We start from the raw sequence: 20,825 nt of genomic DNA on the forward strand, positions 1-20,825 counted from the left end.
TTAATTTGTGTTTAAACAGTAATGGTCAGAAGTGGTGGCAGCAACATAAATGCTGTGCCGTGAAAATTTACAGCTTCAGATTTGTGGAGAGCAGTTCCATGAATATTAACTGACTGAAACAGCAATATTTGTCTAAAGAGTTCCTACAGGACAAAAGCATACTTCCACCAGATACAGTCATATTAATAGCTAACATAAATTGTGAAAAAGTTCAGCTCTATTAATCTGATTGCAAGACCAATTTTTAATAAGGATGAACAGATGTCCAAAAAACAAAAAAGTGTGCAGCCATCATTGCTTTGCATCAAAAATGTCACACATGAAAGGAGACAGCCGCTAAACATCTTGTAAAAAAAAAAATGAAGAAAAAAGCGACAGCAGTTTTCTGGATTTTGCAGAACTTCGTAATTTCATAATCTGCAGTCATGTCTACTGTTGTCCAGCAAGCAGCAGAACAAGTTATTTCCCATCTAAGAGAGAATTTATCTCACAGTTTTACCCAGGCTACCTTAGACTTAGGTAAAAAAAAAAAAAAACTGCTGTGAATTTCATAATGTCACATCAAAAAATGTGTTCTCAGAAGGTAAGTGGAGACACTAAACCGTGATCAGCTCCAATCAAGAATGAAGTAAGAACGGGTCACCTGCTGGATTTGGTTCAGAAAGTAAAATCTGCCATGTCAGAACATTTCATAAAAAAATAATTTTCTTAATAAATTAAATTTACAAATAAATGTATTTATTTATGTATTTATATATGCGTGGATTTTCTCCGGGTACTCCGGTTTCCTCCCACAGTCCAAAAACATGACTGTTAGGTTAATTGGCCTCTCCAAATTGTCCCCACTCACACTAGGGGTGAGTGTGTGTATGCATGGTTGTTTGTCCTGTGTGTCTCTGTGTTGCCCTGCGACAGACTGGCGACCTGTCCAGGCTGACCCGCCTCTCGCCTGGAACGTTAGCTAGAGATAGGCACCAGCAACCCTCCTGACCCCACTAAGGGTGTAAAGAAAATGGATGGATGGATGGATGGATGGATGGATTTTTAAATACATTAATAAATAATAATAAAAATATAACATAGTAATTAATATATATTATATATATAGATATATATAATATTATAATAATATAAATTAATACATTTCTCTCTGTTGTCCAGAGTCAATTCTGCCATCTCCCAGAATTCTAGACAACTTCATGCTTCCCTCTGCTGACAGGCTGGATGGAGATGCTGATCTGATTTGGTAAAAGACTTGGGACTTGTCCACAAAGGTACCAAAAGCTGCTTCAATAATGATGGTGTTCCTGTTTTTGGTTTCCCAGCAAACTCCACTGACCTTCAACCCCATATAAAATCTAAGTGTTGTTGTCAAGAGGAAGATGAGACACCACATCCTGCAAGGCAGATAACCTGAGGCAGCTATCAAAGTAACCATCATGCCTAGCGCCACAGTCTGATGGCCTCCATGCCACGCTGGAATAATGCAGTAATTCATGTAAGAAGATTTCTCTATGCATAGAGTGTATAGAGATGTTCAGACTTTTAAGAAGCATAACATTTCTGTCTAAAATATCTTTTTTTTGCTGAGCTTATATAGTATTCTAATGTTCTGAAACATTGCATTTTGGCTTTTCATCCAAAGACTTTCAATATTTCAATCTATGTGCAAATAATCTATGTATGAGTTTTATTTTCTTAAATTTTTAATTCTTCTTCAGTATATACTAGGAAAATATGAAGGGAGTAATCCAATGTGGCAACATTTGCTTCACTGTCTGAACTTTTGAGCAATTTCTTTGGACCATAAGTATATAATCAGACTAAATCTGAGCCAAAAGGCATTTTGTTTCTATTGTTGAAGATAAAAAATTATTTCAAAATCAGATAAGATGAATTATTTAAGAACTGCACAGTGAGCTGAAAAGTACACCCAAAAAGAGTATTCAGGGATTATGATTACAGCCCCTCTTCAGAGAGCTAAAAACTCTGCTGGAGCACGAAGTCTCATTTGTTTGAAACGCTTGTCTGCCTTTATCAGTTTACAAGTTTGTTTAGAGTCTTGTCATGAAGCTCTTGGTATCTATCATGAAGCAGCGGAGGCAAAACAAGCAGACTGATTATCATCACCAGGGCCAGGAAGGGCGGACAACAACAGTGGAATTTATCACGCCCATCTCTCAGTCCCCTTTCGCTGGGACCTAAACTCATTTTCACCTCCTCTCCTCCTGGCCGAGGAGCCTCATGTCTGATGTGAGAGGATGACACCTCCCCTTCCGTTGCCCTCTTCCTGCAGACTTCACTCTTCTCCAAATGAAATCTAAACAAGCACAATTACAGTTAATTGGCTGGATAGGATCTCTGTCTGCCTTCTCTGCTTGAAAAACATCCGCTCAGCTTGCGCACACACCTTCTCCTGAGGTTTCCCTTGCTGTGGCACCGATACAGAACAGTTCTAACATGGAACTTCTCTTCACTCCATGTGTCCCAGTGGTTGAAAAAGCAGAGCTGGATGAAAGGGAGTGTAATGTGAACGAGTCTCAAAGCACAAACTGTCTGATGGCTGAGATAGCAAACCTTGGCTCCATGCTTGTGCTATCACTGGCACTCATCTCACACAAACACACTCAGCCCAAACAATGACTAGCAACATTGCTGGTAGGACAAACAACATCCTGATATAATTACACATTCAGGAAATTAACAAGACAGTATGTCTGCTGTAGCAGGAGCATGTACTCTACACTGTAAGTGATTGAGGGGAAGGAAGAGTTCAACACCAGGCTGCTATTGGTTTGTACTTGGACAGGACAGTGGGTGGGACAAGAACCATTCTCTGACCCCTGGAAAAACTGCTTAATAGACAGTTTTTGCTGACCTCTAGCTTCAAAATCAGGATCAGGCTGGTTCTAAATTGTTCAGAAGAGATAGTTTGAACTTCCTCCTTCTCTCTGATCTTTAGTCCTGCTCTGCATCCATGAAACATTATATAAAACGCGTTTAAGAAATTCTGATCAGGGGTGCTGTGGTGGCGCAGGGGCAAAGCACAACTCACATATTGAGGCCTTGGTCCTCATGGTGGTGGTCGCAAGTTCGATTACCAGCCTGGTGGCATTTGCTGCATGTCCTCCCCCTCTCTCATTACCCTCTTTCCTGTCGAACTACTTTCAAATAAAGGCCACTAGAGCCAACAAAAGCTTTTAAAAAATAAATTCTGATCAGTGATAAACCTTTCTGTCTCTCCCTGTTTTGACATGTGAGCTGTACGCTGATGTACACAGTAAATCATGATAAAAAATGGAGATCCTATTTTCTCAGTCTAGCGATTCGATTCAGATTTTTAGGGTCACAATTCAATTCAGTAATGATTTCTGATTCAGACACAGACCAGTTTTAGGTTAGCTTAGCTTTTTCTTGAATAAAAAAAATATAAAAGAGTTATTCAACGTGTAAACAGTGGGTGAGAAGGCCTCTACGGTGGCCGAGTGGACGCGTAATGCAATGTGCGGCGGCAGACATACAAAATAAACATATTTTAAAATAGATTTTTGAGCATTTTGAATTGATTCAGAATTCCTAAGACTAGGAATTGCAATTCTTTATAGAATATTTTTTCTGCACCTTTCATGAAAAGTGACATACTTAATGACTTGAGATAATGAGAAGGAAAGATTTTACTCTATTTACTATTGGCAACTAAACTGAACATCTTGCATTTAATTGCAGTAACACAACATCTCTAAATTAACATAAACTGAAGAGAGCACCTTAGATATTGAGGGAACTAATCAGAGACAGTGGTGGCAGCACCTGGATGTGGGATGGTTTCCTGCAGAAGGAACAGGGTCAGAGTAGGATGGAGCTTAATTCAGAACTAAAGGTGATATTTACAGATATTAGATATATTATAAATATTTCACAACCTCTTGAGAACTCCCAACTTTCAATGTTGAAGTCTTTCAGAAATTCAAAGAACATTTACAGTTTATAATTATCTACTTTCTATCTTATCTTATTCATGGAAATATCTGCAAAACAAGGAAACAGCAATCAGCAACATGCTTCAGATCAACTAAAATATGACAAAATCAAACCCTACTGATCAACAAGTCAACTCATGTCTCATTTAAATATTTTGCAAGGTTGCATACATTTAGAAGAGCGTTTGTAGTCTACATTGAGAGGACATGATCAAGACAGTGATCAATGACATCCCATTTCTCAAAGTCAGTGAAAACAAAAGCCTGCCAGCAATTGAATGACTTCTCTGAGATGGCCTCTCCTTTCAAAGCTTATTTTTCCATTAACACTCTGTTGGTGAAAGGCCATTACTGGATAGGGCTTTACCTGAGAGACAGCTGCCAAGCAGGTTAACAGAGCAAACATTACACTTTCAGGCATACTTATGTGCAAACATACAGACACAGACAGGCAGGCAAACACATGTGAGAGCAAACACAATTGAAAAGGTGAGAGGTAGACTCTCCCTGACACTCAAGGGCCACTCAGCCCCAGATTTTTTTTTGAAGGTTTAGGCTCCACTCCCTTGTTTGCTCTGCAGAGTATTCTCACCACCTCTGCTCTTCTAGTGTCGAACCGTGTGATTTTAAGTTAACATGCTTTTGTTCATATCAGATCATGTGTTTTACTTTCCGTTTGGTTTTTACACTTTAAAAAATAACACATTTGGTGGCATCTCAGATCATTTTTATTTCTAATTCAGTTAATGTGTACATAGGTTCTCTAAAGGAGTCCGAGGGTGTTTTCACACTGGGTTCGATTGGAGCCAAAACTGCAACATTTGTTGCATTTTGAGATGATGTGGCTTACTTTCATACTACACTGTATCAAATGAAGGAACCAAACCCTGCACTAAAGTTCACTTCCTGCTTTCGGAGCGGTCCCAGCTTCGGTTGGCATTCACCTAAGTTTGTAGCTGAACCAGAGTTCACTTTATGGGGCCATCAGAATTCGATTATGCATTCACACCTCCCAAAAATGAAGCAGACTTTCTAGACAAACGAACTAGAGTGATTAAAGTGGACTAAACAGGGTTTTCTTATGACTGAGAAATCCTTTAATCTCCATGGCAACCATTCAGTTGTTCAACATGCCTGGGTGGACCGAGCGCCCCCATTGAGATGTAGCTCCTTCTCAGAGCTGCAGTTTCCACACTTCCGAGCTTAAGCCTCACAGAGCACCTCTCCCCCTCGACTCCCACACTGAGCTCCTTCAGACTAGCCAGCAGCAATTAGCAAACACTTGGTGGAACTACACATCTGTTGAGCTCTCTATATTACTCCTTTCTCAGTGCAAAGCTGGAAAAATGTTGTTAAAGGGTTAATAGAGGAATGATAATTTGATGACTTACTGAAGGCAGAGTGTTGGAAAAAGCAGGAGTTTCTTAAGGTGTTAAATTACAAAGTCTAATTTATTTTAAGTCATATTTGATATACCATTTGGAAACATAAATACCTGACTGTATTATAAAATGGCTCGAAGATACTTAATACAGCCCTTGTAATTGAAATATTACATGCTTAGTTTACTGTTGAACAGGTAAAAAAAATCACAATATATTTTTGTAGTGTTATTATTTTTTAAATTATATTCTTATTCCCCTCTCTCCAAAAGTCTTTTGACTGTAGAATTTTGGCCCAGGTGATAGAAAGTTTGGACACCATAGGTCTCTTGGTTCCTCTGTGTGACATTTGTTTAATCAACCTGGATCCATCTGCAGTTAGGAGGAGGCATACTCTTGTGATGCTATTCCCTCAGGCAGTTTTCAGAATTTTCTCTTCAACACAAGTGAAGCACACTAGCCTAGCTCCAACCTGTCACCACATGTCTGTGTGTGGAACCAAAGCAGTTCTGTGTGATGGGAAAAGATTGTTGAGCATCATCAGGGTCAGGCAGAACAGTGATCAATTTCCACCTTTGCTGGAAGGTGTTATCACTGGCTCATTTCACATACTGTTGGTGCTGAGTCAAGTTTGGAAAAGCTTGGTCTGTTTCAGTATAAACAGCGCTGACATGGGAGCCTTGGCTGTTTCATCGACTTCTTTCAACATTACGGGGTGTGCAAAACTTCAGGAACAGTAAATCTTTTTAAACAGATTAGTAAAATAAAGGTGACAGGACAAACTAAACAATCATAGCACGTTGTCTTTCAGCAAGCCTCTCATTTCAGAGCTGTGCTGGAATGCAACCAAGCAGAACTGCAGGAAGAAACTGTTGCTGATGCAAGTACTGAGGAGCCCTACAGATTATCCTAGCTCCTCAGGCAGAATAGAGAAACAGCACCCCCCTCTGGTCAGAGTGAGTCAGATAAACTGGACAGGCTCCCTGTCTGCAGGGAAGTGTGTCAAGGGCAATAAGGATTAAGGATCAAGCAGGAGGTGGGCAAAAGGCAAAGACAACACATCTCCAACAGCATCATGTCACAAAAGGATTATTAGGTTGCCCTGAAGTCAGTATACACGCATACACACACACCAACTGTTCTATCAATTGGAAATATAGCGATTATAGCCACAATGCAGGAGATGAAGGAACAAAGCAGAGCAGGGGGTTGGTGGGGTCTTCCTGCTCCGCCACACTGTCACCTGCCCATCTTCTTTGCACATGGCTGTGTTTGGCTGGAGCTTCACAAAGCTGGGTTGAGACAAGTTTAAACCATCTTTTGTGCTTCTGTCAATAATCATGTTTGCACTCTCATGATCCCGAGGCTTTAGCTCTGGTAAGTTATTTGACGCTGTACCTCTACACCACCTACACAGCTGACTGATGTACAACTTCTCTCTCTGCTACACGCGGATCAACCAACAGCTACTGACATGTTTTTTTTTCTTCGTCTCTATCTCTTCAGCCTGATTCCAGTTTTACAGTGTTTAAACGATGTGCGTCCAAAACAACACCAAATATAGTCAGAGTAGAAAAAGGACCTTCTGGTTGCAACAAAAGATTTTTCCATGCAAATTATTATTGTTGCAGACATATTGTAAATGTGGAAATTCAGGTATGAATCCAGTATGGTGGTGTAGTGTCAGATCAGAACACTTGGAGCCACAAATGTTCTATAGATTGCCTATCTATACAACAGGTAAAAACTGACTGCACTGAAATGTTGACATATGTTAGTGGTGTACCACTAACAGATGTTGAAAACCAAATTGCAGCAAGAGGCTACAATTGTTTTTAAAAAAATCATTTCCTTTGTCTGAAGGAGTTTCAAAATAGCATAGGCATGCATATTACTTAGTAAACTCCTCAGCATAAAACATTGTTAGAAAGGAGCAAAATGTCCAGAAAAATTGATACTGCAGCTTCTGGAACTTCACTGACTGGTGGTTTCCAAGAGTGAAAAAAAAAATTGAGTGAGATCCAAAGAGAGAGAAAAAAGATAAAGTCTTAAGATCATCTGGAACAACTTTCTTTTCACAGTTGTCAAAAAATAGAAGACTGGGTAAAATATTCTACAGCAGGAAGAACACATGTCCCTACATTACAGTAACTAAGCAAACACAAGCACAAATGCTCGTTTTTACTAAGCCTTGCTTTCATTGCTACACAAAAAATAAAACCATGTCGGTTTGTTGAGTGCACTTAGAGAAAGTCACCAACAAAGTCAGCTAGAAAGGCACACATAAAACCAGATGGGCTATTGGAAACGGGGGAACAATGAGTGAGAAAAGCAACTTCAAGCGGCACCTGTTATGTTTCAGGAGGAACAGGGTGGAGGATTGGAGGGAACAAAAGCTGAGCATTATGCTGCTCATATAAAGAGCAGGGAAGCCTGTTTGCTTTAGAGGTGTTGGTCCGGCTGCCCCGGCGGCTATGTATTGCGGGGACGCCCGTAGCTTTTGTTTTTTGACACGAATAGGGGGTGTTGAGAGCAAACGGCGGTCACTGATGCATGGTTGAATTCCTATTAGACTGGTAGAACTGGGCGAGTCCCTGGAGGACACCTTCATGTTCCATTCAAAGCAGCTCCAAAGACTGGTATTGACAGAGCTGATGGCGCAAAATCAAATTTGCTCCCAAATGTAATTTTTATTCAAGTCTGTTCAGAATGATCATTCACACATGACAACTGTGTTGTGTGTGAATGATTGCCAGAAAATTTGATTTATTTCAGGGAAGTGACCAAAACGGGGACAAAATTATTACCTAAAATGCCTCAGATGTAAAACAGAATCTAGTTTAGATTTACTGGTTTACTGCTAGTATGGACCCAGCACAACTGCAGTTGTAGAAACATTTCTGTTCTGTTGTTTCAGCTTTGGGTCAAGTTCAAATTTAGTTATACTCCCAACCACAGCTAATAATCCAGGTAAACTTCTGTCTTGTGTACAAACTGCAATGCTGATTAATTGCTTGTGAAACACGAGCTTTAAAGTAACAGTTGTGCTGTGATTTCATGTTTTATTAATTATTTTGGTGAGAGCACAACTAATATTGTTCAGTCAAATCTTCTGCTGAGATGAACCACTGTAATCTTCATTAATTACCCAGAGAATCTTTAAAAAATTCTGAAGTCTAAGTAGATGGATTAGTTTAGTTGGCGTTTCCTAAATCTGTGCTGGTCATACCTGTTAAGTTTTGGATTTATAAATAAAGGAAATTTTCCGCTGCCTGCTGTAAGCTGTCCTGTTAACCTGACCGAGGTCCAATATCCTTTACATTTTAAGACAATCTAATATAACTACCTGTCACTCACAGGTAGTTAGCTGCTCAGAATCTGATAAAGCCTACCTTTGCTGACAATGAAATGCTGACATTGCTTTGTATGTAATTCCTATAATAGAGCCTAAGTGAAAACACATAATGGAGTTGAAACACATTTATTTATATTCAATCAATTAATCAATCAATCAATCAAATTTTATTTGTATAGCACATTTCAGCAGCAAGGCATTTCAAAGTGCTTTACATCAGTGGTCCCCAACACCCGGTCCATGGACCGGTACCGGTCCGTGGATCAATTGGTACCGGGCCGCGCAAGAAATAGTGTAGTGAAATATTTCCGTTTTATGTATTATTTGAGTCTAGAGGATCTTTTATTTTGAAAATCCTTTAACCGGATTCTCTCGGTTACTTGCACGCCAACACTGAGGCCACAAGCAGAAAAATGAGTAAGAAACGGATCAGATGTCTTTGGAAAGTTTCTTTGCAAAGGGGAAAAGGCCCAGAGAAGAGACAGGAGAATGGATTTATCCCGGACCGGTAGGTGAGTCCCACATTACAAGCCCGCTCTGCGTAACATGCGGCGACCGGCTGCTAATGAGGCAATGAAGCTTCAAACTGCTTCGCCACGTAGAGACCAAGCAGGCTGTGGATATAAGCAACACTTTGAATGTCATTGTCTCTCTTCACTCCCAGATGGGACCGTCTCGTTGCAGAGAAACAAGCTCAGGGCTCCCGTTAGTCATTATCGTGAGTTAAAATTTTCACAAAAGTAAAATGTTCGTTTTTGTGGCACATATGTATCTTATTTTGAAGGGATATGTAACCGTTACCACAGCGACCAGAGTCAGAGCGTTTGGGCTGCGGTCAAGAGGAGATGAGTAGAACTTGTGAGTCTTAAGTCTGGTTTAGATGGAAAGATTTAAGAATTGTCAGCCGATTCTCCAAATCTCTGTGACCACAGAGCTGATAAAAGAACAACAGGTTCGATCGGTTCTTGTCTCCAAGGCAGGAGCAGCACGAACCGATTCCAGTCACGAACATCCCGATTCCAGAGGATAATCCAGTAAAAACCCCCAATATAGAATAACCAAACACGGATGACGATATAGAAGCAATAGTGATAGTTTGTAGACTCATTTGAATAAAAGACGTAACAAAAAGAAAAGGCGGTGGATGAAAGACAACGGGAGCAGCCACTCTATTTGCTGCACTATGATTTGGAGGTGAATTTGTTTTTTCATAGTTAACATTTTTAACTGAATAAACATAATAATGACCTTTAGATTTAATAATAAACATTTCCACATATCATCTCCAATATCTGCCGGACTCTCAGTTGCGCGATATGTCAGCTGTTAGGGATTCCCCTCTGTTCTGACGTCACCGCGCTTTTTGATTGGCTACCTGTCACATTCAGCAGGTCGTATTCTCGTTCCCAGACAGGAGAAACCCCACAGGTTGCGATAAAAACTCCAAGACAACCCAAATTGGGTATATTCAGGATTTAGCGGGAACACCAACCCCCCCCAACCCATCCCCCAGGCCGCAGCAAAATTTTCCAAGTCTTGACCGGTCCGCGGTAATAAAAAGGTTGGGGACCACTGCTTTACATCATTAAACACAAAAACACAGAGTCATGCAACATTGAATAAATAATCAAAAACATAACATTTCCAGCAGAGTCGAAGTTCTGCCCTTCAAATCGGCCGGAAAAAAAAACAGCAGGGGGGGACTCCATCCCGTACCCCTTTTCAACAACGGGGAGTCTCCAACCCGCACCCTTTTTCAGCAGCGGGGGGGGGGACTCTAAACCTGCACCCCTTTTCTCCCTAGCGCTTGAACCCGGGTTGAGATTCAAATCCCAATTGTTGTTTATGTTCCATAAGCAACTCTAAACAGGTGGGTTTTAAGTTGAGATTTAAAGGCACTCAGTGTTTCAGCTGTTTTACAGTTTTCTGGAAGTTTGTTCCAAATTTGTGGTGCATAGAAGCTGAATGCTGCTTCTCCTCGTTTGGTTCTGGTGATGCAGAGCAGACCAGAACCAGAAGACCTGAGGGGTTTAGACGGTTGGTACAGCAACAACAGATCTTTAATATATTGTGGTGCTAAGCTGTTTAGTGATCTAACAACAGTATTTTAAAAGTCTATTCTCTGAGCTACAGAGAGTAGGGACTTTAAAACTGGTGTTATGTGCTCTATCTTCCTAGTTTTAGTCAGAATGTGAGCAGCAGCGTTCTGGATCAGTCGCAGCTGTTTGATTGATTTGTTGGACAGACCTGTGAAGACGCTGTTGCAGTAATCAATGCAACTAAAAATAAACGCATGGATGAGTTTCTCTAGATTGCGCTGAGACATTAGTCCTCTAATCCTGAAGATGTTCTTCAGGTGATAGAAGGCTGACTTTGTGATTGTCTAAATGTGGCTCTGAAGGTTCAGGTCAGAGTCCATCACTACTCCCAGGTTTCAGGCATGATCTTACATTTTTATCAGCCACATCTATATGATATGATCCTTTTGAGTGAAATAAAACCATTTCAGGTAGAAATTGCCTTTCATTGGGCAGGTAATTGGCCTTAATAATTTTTTGACAGAAGAACAACACCTATTTTTGGCATTTTTTCACTGTGACACAGAATGCATTCCACCATACAGTGTATGTATGGTGGAAAAATGCCACCGTATATGCACTGTGTGTATGGTGGAATACATACAGAGCATGTATGTACATGACTACTGTAGTCATGTACTGTGCACATGACTACCTGTGCTTTAATTTTTTAAAAGATTACCCTTGTGAATTAAAAAAATTAAGTACAGTAAAACAAAAAAGTAAAACAGTAAAACAAAAAAGTAAAAAATATATATTTTATCTTATTTAGCTTATCTATCAAAGGACAGTGATCACACAGTGGTTCTAAATCTAAGCAAGCTAAGGTAACGTGAAAAAAATATCTTTACTGCTATATGCACTTTAGGCATTTAAATGGGAATATATTTATGAAAATAAAACACCCAAATGGCACTCTCACAGGAAAACATCCAACATTTTTGGAAGAGAAAAGGGTAGACGATAATACTTTGTTGTTGGGCATAGGGCTATAAGAGTGTTATTGGCGTTAACAAAATTTGTCTCACCCCATCAGTATTTGGCCCACCATCATTTTTGGGATCAACACCTGGTGTGTTCCTGCTGTCAGTACTAACCTCGCCAGAACTGCCTCCGACGCTACTGCTGGTGGCAGTTCTCTCGAGGCAGACATTCTTATTCAAAATTATTACATTATAGTATAGGACATTTACAGGAAAATACTAATACTGGAGTTCAGCAGGAGAGTGTGTTAAAATACGGTAGTTTTCCAGCTAAAAAACTGAAACTTGATAGATTTGCTGCTGGTAGTTTTGAGGTAAATGTGAACAAATATATAAATCAGTGAATTCCCTGGTAAGAATTTGTCCATACCTTTGTTTTAACCTGCCAGTCTGGCAACAAGAAAACAGAATGAGTTCAAACAGCACAGTAGGTAAATGTGGTTACACATATGCAACTAGCCCATATTTGTTAAGTGTTTTTGAAGTCTGAGCTTGTGCACTGAGCTAGCGGTCCATTATAACTGGGGAAACCCGCTGAATACCTAAAGCAGAACAGAGAGAAAGTGGAATCAACCTGTTCAAATAGAGATGGGTTGAAAAGTGTCATTCCCACATTGAGGTGTGCCAGCGAGCTTTGAAAGTCTATGAGTCAAGGCAAGCTTTCGGGTATGTTGTCAGAGTGTGTCCTGTTTGATTTAGAGAGCTCCTGTTCTTTAATAGTCTTGTCTGTCAGCACCAGTAGATCTCACTAAGAGGCCAGAACAAAGAACTTTCCCGTCATTACGCTGTTGGGATTTTCCTCAATGGGCAGAACGACTGTGTGTGGTGAGAATAGGTGTAAGGTAAGGGGAACTAAGGGTGATCTAAAATGTTATGAGGGATGCAACGACTAAGACAGGTCCCATACAGGTCTTTGAATGAATATCCAAAGCGTGCTTTTTGAGTTTGAAACTATTGGCATTAACCTTAAAGCTCTATCTTCTATCTTAAAGCCATATTTGCTCTGGTCTAGACCACCAACCATGCAGTCTTCTACTTTCCTCTCCTCCCTTTCTCAAGATATTACCTGGGATATCTGTACATTCCCTAGGTCAACTTAAGTTTCTGACAGCTTTTAATGCCTCACCTTTCACCTGCACTTTGTCAAAAAGAAAAGGCAGTTCATCATTTCAAGGAGAGAAAAGCAGAGTATTTAGTGGGAGATGAGTGAGAAGTTGCATGTTTGATCTGCAGACATATTTGCAGAAGGATTCCCAATATAGGGGTGATTAAGCTTTTCACAGGGAGTTTCCCAACACCTGCCCAGTATGAGCTAAAAACTCCACCCTGTGATCATAACTGTAGTCCAAACATTGATTTATTTGGCTTTGCTAAAGCCCAAAACTTACTTCAAGGCAGAAAACAGGCATTAGAGGATGTGCCAATAGTTTTACAATTATTTCATGATTGAGTTGTTATGAGAAACTAAATGTGTTATGCAAAGTTATGCTGAAGCAGCATTAGTTCAGGACAAAGTAAAATAGTCTGCAAGCAAATTGCAAGTAATACAGTTAATAAAATGGTAACACAGACTTTATGTGCTGTACAATGTGTTGGTACGTCATGCCTACCAAATACTGCTGGGATTCATTGTGTCCTTAAGTAAACTACAGTGGGTCTAACTTCTGTCTCTCCTCAAAGCTTTATCATGCTCTCCATCTGTCAGGACTGTTGTCATCTTAAAGTATTTAGTCGTTTATCATATAAGGCCAGAAAGAAGATGTTTTATAAAAAAGTGAATTTATCCCCTCTCTATGTCAGTAACCAGAGACAGCTTTGTGACTCAGGAAGACTACATGGAGTCTTTGAGTGCTAATAATTCAGTAAATGTAATGGAACGGCTTTTTTATTTTTTTTTACATGAAGCACCACTTGATCTTAGGAAGTCATCTGTCCTGGACGAACTTGAGTCGAACTCAAACAATGTTCCAAAAATGAGAAGCAAATGTGTTCCAGGGCAGATTTACAAGACTGTTATTATACAGCAACTCTACAAACTATGCAGGTCAATAAAACACATTTTGCAAGAGAGTAGGGAGGCAGTGAAAAACGGTTTGATGCAAAAGCCAGCTAATCTAGCTGTCACCTTGCAGAAGATTGGCATGATAGAGTGATTTCAGATAAAGTCTGATTTAGATTCTAAAGGTCATGTAAGGAGATGGGATTGACTGCCTTTTAGTGCAGCCTGTACAGGCTTATACCTTTGCTATAAATAAGATAAATATATATATAAATAAGGTCATGTGAAAAATGTGGATCCCGTTGATTCCTCTTAATCAACGGGATCCACATACCTAATCTGCAAACACTGGATCTCCTTAGAATTAGAATGTATATGTTACACTGCTACTCAAATGGTTTTCATGATGGTTTTGAATATCTAGTGAGATGAAGATCAATCAATGAGGGACAACATTAAACTTTGTGACTATTTTCCAGTTTTAACTTTACTTTTGCAAATGAAAATCATGTAATGAAATTGTGTCCAAAAGACCATTGTTATTCCATAACTAACACCTGAGGATATGCAGAGATCACCAAGTAGAGCACGTCAACCCAAAAACGTCAACATAACGCTACACAAAGAACTTAAGAAGTTTAAAGGATCAGTTTCTTATCTCAGTGAGTGATCTACTACAAATGGAGTAGGGTACCAGAAATGGCTAATTACCAGCCGTTAATGCTCTCCCACAGAGACCTCACTACAATATGCAGAATTAAAAAGGCAAACAATTGCTACAATAACACGTTGCAATAATCAGCTTAGAGTGTAAGAACACTAAGATGAGCCCAAATAACGGATGTCTATATCAAGATTAGTCAACTTATGAAACCACACAGGCAGATTAGGTGTCTAATTCCACTAACCCCTATGAAATAAATCTGGATTTATTATCCAACGAGCTTCAAACCTATGACTCAAGCCAAGTTCTAACAGCTGCTTCAGCAGACAGACTACTAAAGACCCTCTGCAACCAGATGATCTGGTCAAGCAATCCTTATCAGGCTGTATGAGCTTAAAGAAATCAATTTCATTAGCTATTCACTCAAAGCACCACAGTGACCAGACCAGGATGAAGTCATTGCAAAGGATACATCAACTTGAGTCAATTCTATTAAAAACACAGTTTCAGAGTAGAAATACCTGTACAGTTATGGTACAGGTACCATAACTGTACCTGTACCATGTAGTAAAACTGTAATACAGGCTATTACAGTTTTAAGATTTTGTGTGTCATGCCATAATAAAAATGATACATTCCAAAATGATTTAAATTCAGCCACAAGTGTTAGATAACTAAAAATAGATTTCACATTTTCATCATCTATGAAAAAATATTAAATTTTTGGTTTAAAAGCAGGATTTCATCTTTTTGTTCTCCAAACTTCTAATGCTTGCATTCAAAACTTTTCAAATATTTTCAGTGGTACAACTTTGTACAACTTTGTCACAGTCCTGGTGCTGTGACTGAAGCACAGCGCTCTCCATTTGCTCCTCCTAAATTGCCTTCTGTCTTCCAACGGAAGCCTTTCGTCTTCTGCAAACGCTGGATCCCCTTAGAATTAGGAGACTCCGTTGGAACCCCATTAGTCTTCCAAGTGACTGAACATGGCTGATGCCTTTACTCATTTCCCTCATTTTCTGACATGTCTGTATCTTACAGATGTAGTTAGTTTTTCAAACATACACTGTAAAAAAAAAAAAACGTAGATTTTACGGTAAAGCACCGGCAGCTGGGGTTGCCAAAATTCCACCGTAAAACAAAAACAGATTTTACCCGTAATTGTTTTTACGGTGGAATTTCGGCAACCCCGGCAGCTGGCGTTTTACCGTAAAACAAAAAAAAACAGATTTTACCTGTAATTGTTTTTACAGTGGAATTTCGGCAACCTCGGCGTTTTACCGTAAAACAAAAACAGATTTTACCCGTATGTCATGATGGAGTCTAATTTCTTAACCCACATGCAGAACACCAGGCGGAGAACAGAAATCAGTCAAATACGTTTATTGTAAACATAAAATAATGATCAACAATAAGGTTCTGGGGAAAGTCTGCAATCTGGATTACAGGAGCACTGGAAAGTGAAAAAAGAGAGATGGTGAGTTCAGAGGTTGTGGAAAACGACAGTGTCAGAATAAACGGATTGGTCTTACTTGGGTGGAGGTAGGTCTTGTCTGGGGGGAAGAATCACTGTGGTTAACGGGGTTTGGTTCAGGTGGAGGGTTGCTGCTTGACCGACGAGGCTGCGGTGGAGGGCGGACAGGTAAGCTTTGGGTCACAGGAGGCGAGGAACAAGTGGGACTGCCGACAGGGTAATCCAAGGAGGTTTGGTTAACTGTGGAGGTGTCAGTGGAACTCAGGCAACCAGTGGGTAATTTCCACAGTGTCACGACGAGAGGAATGCTTGGAGGAAGCCAGGAGCTTAGGCAACCAGTGGGTAACATCCACAGCTTCACGAGGAATAACCTGAGGATGAGGCACAAGAAGATATCACTTGAGGTCCACAACGGGAGATCACAGTGAGAAGCACAGAAGGCTGGAGTACCAAATACTGGCTAACACTCTGGAGCTGAAGTGTCGGCAGCTCCCTCTTCATACACTCCTCCAGATGATCTGATTAATTGCAGGTGTGCAGGAATCCAGGAACCACTGGCAATGCCCTCAGGAAGGAACAGCTTCTTGGCACCCTTTGGTGGTAAAAGAGGGGGAAAGCAGCAAAAAGAACAATTCCAACAACCCTGGTTCCCAAAACTATAATTGTTTTTACGGTGGAATTTGGGCAACCCCAGCTGCCGGTGTTTGACCGTAAAATCTACGTTTTTTGGGTTATTTTTTGTACATTGTGGGGTTGCCATAATTCCACCGTAAAAACACTTACGGGTAAAAATGTTTTTTGTTTTACGGTGAAACGGCGGCAGCTGGGGTTGTCCATAATTCTACCGTAAAAACAATTATGGGTAAAAATGTTTTTTGTTTTATGGTGAAATGCCAGCAGCTGTGGTTGCTGAAATTCCACCATAAAAACAATTATGGGTAAAAAATGTTTTTGTTTTACAGTGAAACGGCGGCAGCTTGGGTTGCCAGAATTCCACCGTAAAAACTCTTATGGGTAAAAATGTTTTTTGTTTTACGGTGAAACGCTGGCAGCTGGGGTTGCCTAAACGCCACTGTAAAAACAATTACGGGTAAAAAAATTTTTTTCTGTTTTAAGGTAAAATACCGGCAGCTGCTGTTGCCAGAATTCCACCGTAAAATTACAGTAAAATACTGGTTGCCTACTGGCTGGCAGTATTTTTCCGTATTTTCTAAACTACGGTAAAGTTCTGTCGACCAAAACTTCCAATATTTTACAGTATTTTCTAAAATACAGTAAATGTCTGTCGACCACAGCTGCCGGTATCTTACCGTATTTCACGAAGTACGGTAAAATACCGGCAGCTGTGGTTTTCCCTTAGTAAAATTGGTCATATCCTTTTGGATAATACTAGAATTGCTCTTTATTGAAGTTTCACAAATCAGAAAAAAGTTTCACAAATCCCACACTTGGTTTTAAATATTCTGCTATTAGTTGAGAATAATCTAATCCAGGCTTGAAGAGTCTAAGTGATGGAGTTTTTTAGCTACAGTAAATTATAGATGCTGATGGTAGTGAAAAATTAGGTGGAATCGCCCTTTACCCAACTTCACCTTCGTCCAAGCAGCAGGGCCTAATATACAGTTCTCTAAATGTATGACAAATCTATGGTCGACATAAAATTAAATAATCCCAAATATTTAATCAAACATTTAATCAAACCCTCTCATAAATGATGGTGGCGTCAGCTGTAGGAGTTTTTGTCGGAGGCAATTGGTGGATTGCCAGTTCAATACCTGGTCTACCTTTGAGATTTAAGTTTGATATATCAAAGGCATTATAAATGTAATTATCAAGAAACCAAAGTATCACACCAGCATTCTAATCTTTGTAAATTACTTTTGCAGTCTCGTTTATGGTTTTACATCATAGATATAAACATCAGCAAAATGTGTAATTTTGGCTGATTAATTTAGATAATTTTAGGGTAATTAGCTGAAGGCAATATTACAATATTTTTCTATGAATTTTACAATTACTTAGATTTTTACAATAGATTTCTGTGTTTTCTACATTTCAAAATCACTTGCAATATATGTTTATGGAGTTATTGTAATTCCATGTATTTTCTAGAGTAATGAAGTGTTTTTTATATTACAGTCAGCAACCAAAACTATTTTTACCATTTTTTACTGTAAATTTACGGACTTATTTTGCAGTGTTGACTTACAGTAATTCCATGTAATTTCTATGCTAATAAAATGTTTTGGATTTTACGGTCAGAAACTGTTGGTATTTTACCATTTTACAGTGAAATTTACAGACTTTTTTTGCAGTGTTGACTTATGGTAATTCCATGTATTTTCTACAGTAATAAAATGTTTTGGATTTTACGAAAACTGTTGGTATTTTAAGATTCTTTACCGTGAAATTTACACTTTTTTTTTACAATGTATATTCTAGGTTCATTTTGTCTAATAAATGATGACACTATAATCTATTGCATTTTCATATACATTTATACACTAAGATTTACATAATTTTACTAGCTGGTCATTTTATTATGCCCTGATACAGTTGAAACCAGAGTTTACATGCACCAAATAAAAAGACATATACATATTTATTTCTCACTGAAGTTAAATCAGACCCAATTTCTCTTGTTGTAGGTCAGTTAGAATCACCAAAATTATTATTTGCTAAATACCACACTAATGTCAAAAATAATACGTCAGAGAATTTCTTATTAATGTCTTCAAAATCAGAAGCTTACATACATTTCCTCAGTATTTGGTAGTATTGCTTTTGACGACTTGGTTCAAACCTTTTGAACCTATTGTGACATTTACCAAATAGGAATAATTTGGGTAATTCTAACTGATATAAAAAAGATAAGTTGATTTGATCTAACTTGAAAAAATGTGTATGTCTTCTTATTCTATTTATAAACTTCTAGCTTCAACTGTGATCCCTGAGTTCTGAAAAAGCTTTTTCTAAATGACAGTATATAGGGGTTAAGCACAACCCACATATGGAGGCCTTAGTTCTCGACGCAGCTGTGGCATGTTCAATTCCCAGCCTGTCTTCCCCCATTAACCACTTTTCTGTTAATTCATTATCAAATAAAGGCCACTAGAGCCAGCCAGCCATCCATCCATCCATCCATCCATCCATTTTCTTGCACCCTTGTCCCTTAATGGGGTTGGGAGGGTTGCTGGTGCCTATCTCCAGCTAACGTTTCAGGCGAGAGGCGTTGTACACCCTGGACAGGTCGCCAGTCTGTTGCAGGGCAACACAGAGACACACAGGACAAACAACCATGCACACACACACTCACTCCTAGGGGCAATTTGGAGAGGCCAATTAACCTGACAGTCATGTTTTTGGACTGTGGGAGGAAACCGGAGTACCCGGAGAAAGCCCACGCATGCACAGGGAGAACATGCAAACTCCATGCAGAAAGACCTGGGCCGGGAATCGAACCCAGAACCTTCTTGCTGCAAAGCAACAGCTCTACCAACTGTGCCACTGTGCAGCCCCCACTAGAGCCAATAAAACGTAAAAAAAAAAAAATCTTATATGTAATTACTATTTTTTTTAAAAGCCATTTCTTGTAGGGATGTACAGATTTTTTTGAAGGAGCAAAATAGGCAAATAAATGAAAAAATTATATTAATGAAAACAGTTTATAACGCATGTAGAATAATTTTCATTGTGTAATTTTTGCCCTGAACAATCCAGTCAAATGAAAATAATCACCTTAAATATCCACTCAGGCAAGAAGATGGTTCTTAAATAAAGGTAATTATTTCAGCACTTTCTCCCACTCGTATTTGTGCTACAACAATGCAATCTCAAACACAAAATGAAAACATGAAAAAAAACTAAATTGCATAGGTGTAAGTACGAAGGTTGGTCAAGAAAAATTACAAAAGAACATCAGCACATGGAAATAGAGATGGTTGAGAGATAGGGAAAGCTTGCGACAACAACCAAAATGACAATATTTTAAGTGTGTGTTGTAGCATTGGATGAAGGCTGACTGCAGACACTCCAGGCACTCCAAAGCTTTATGTACAATATGGTGTCTGTCAACTTCACAGCTGAGCAGCAGAAAGATAAAACACTTCAAAAACAGTGAGGGAAAGATCATAGTGCAGCCTTAACCCCTCACAGAAAGCCAGGGGAGAAGAACTCCTTTCAGACAATGAGCTTAATGAAACCCATAGTTTCATTACCCATCTGTGACCCAGATGGTCAGATTGTTACCTCACAAACAACAATGCTACACATCAACACCACAAATTTCAGCAATTTAATGATCTGAAAATATTCTTCATTTGCCACATTGTTTAAGGTAAATTCCTGGTTGAATTAGCAATATTTCAGTTTTTTCCTGACAATTTAACCCCATTCCGTCTGTCTTTTCAACATGACCGGAAAGCAATAACACATTTGTCACAAGAAGGGTTCCAAAATCAATTATTCTATGTATTTGTATGTACATACATTCATAATGTCATATCTAACAGAAAATATGTATAAAAGGTATAGTAAAGCAAGTAGATGGAGGAGTGGATGAGTAGAAAACTAAAACAATTAAATGGAAGAAATAAAGTTTTAGAAGTTGTTTAACCTGAATTTACCAGTCATTCAAGGTTAATCTGTTAAATCTGGGAGGTCACAGTGATAATCTCAAAAGTGTTTAAAATCAGAAAGAAAAAAATTCAGTTAAGAGAAAGCTCATAATTACTGTCTTGGACTTATTAATTATTTTTACTGTTTTAGAAATGGTAAAAAAAAAAAAAAGGTTTCAGAACAATGCCACAAAAATTCCTATAAGACCAAAATGAAAAGCATTGTAACCAAAATTATAGAAATAACTAAAATCAAGCATAAAAAGCAGATATTTTAAAATATAAGTCAATGCA

General features: G+C 39.0%; 1 protein-coding gene across 4 annotated transcripts in view; it reads right to left on the reverse strand.

Annotated features, from left to right (window-relative positions):
* The window catches only part of brip1 (BRCA1 interacting helicase 1), a 93,777-nt gene that overhangs the window by 8,589 nt on the left and 64,363 nt on the right, over positions 1-20,825 (reverse strand). For 2 of the 4 annotated variants that reach the window (XR_014090577.1, XR_014090578.1), the window contains exons 25-27: positions 16,366-16,507; positions 15,974-16,286; positions 15,810-15,894 (exon numbers count right to left, since the gene is read on the reverse strand). The exons of 1 other annotated variant lie outside the window; for it this stretch is intronic. Coding sequence is in view for 1 of the 3 variants with exons in the window: in XM_081614726.1 (XP_081470852.1) it covers positions 16,376-16,507 (132 nt within the window). In the remaining 2 variants the exon portion in view is untranslated. Of the gene's footprint in view, positions 1-15,809; positions 16,287-16,365; positions 16,508-20,825 lie in introns of those variants that run through there. One more of the 4 variants, XM_081614726.1, reaches the window with a different exon arrangement.

The sequence above is a fragment of the Poecilia reticulata genome, chromosome 13 (genome assembly GCF_904066995.2).
Source record: "Poecilia reticulata chromosome 13, P_reticulata-male-v2, whole genome shotgun sequence".
Taxonomy (NCBI): Eukaryota; Metazoa; Chordata; class Actinopteri; order Cyprinodontiformes; family Poeciliidae; genus Poecilia; species Poecilia reticulata.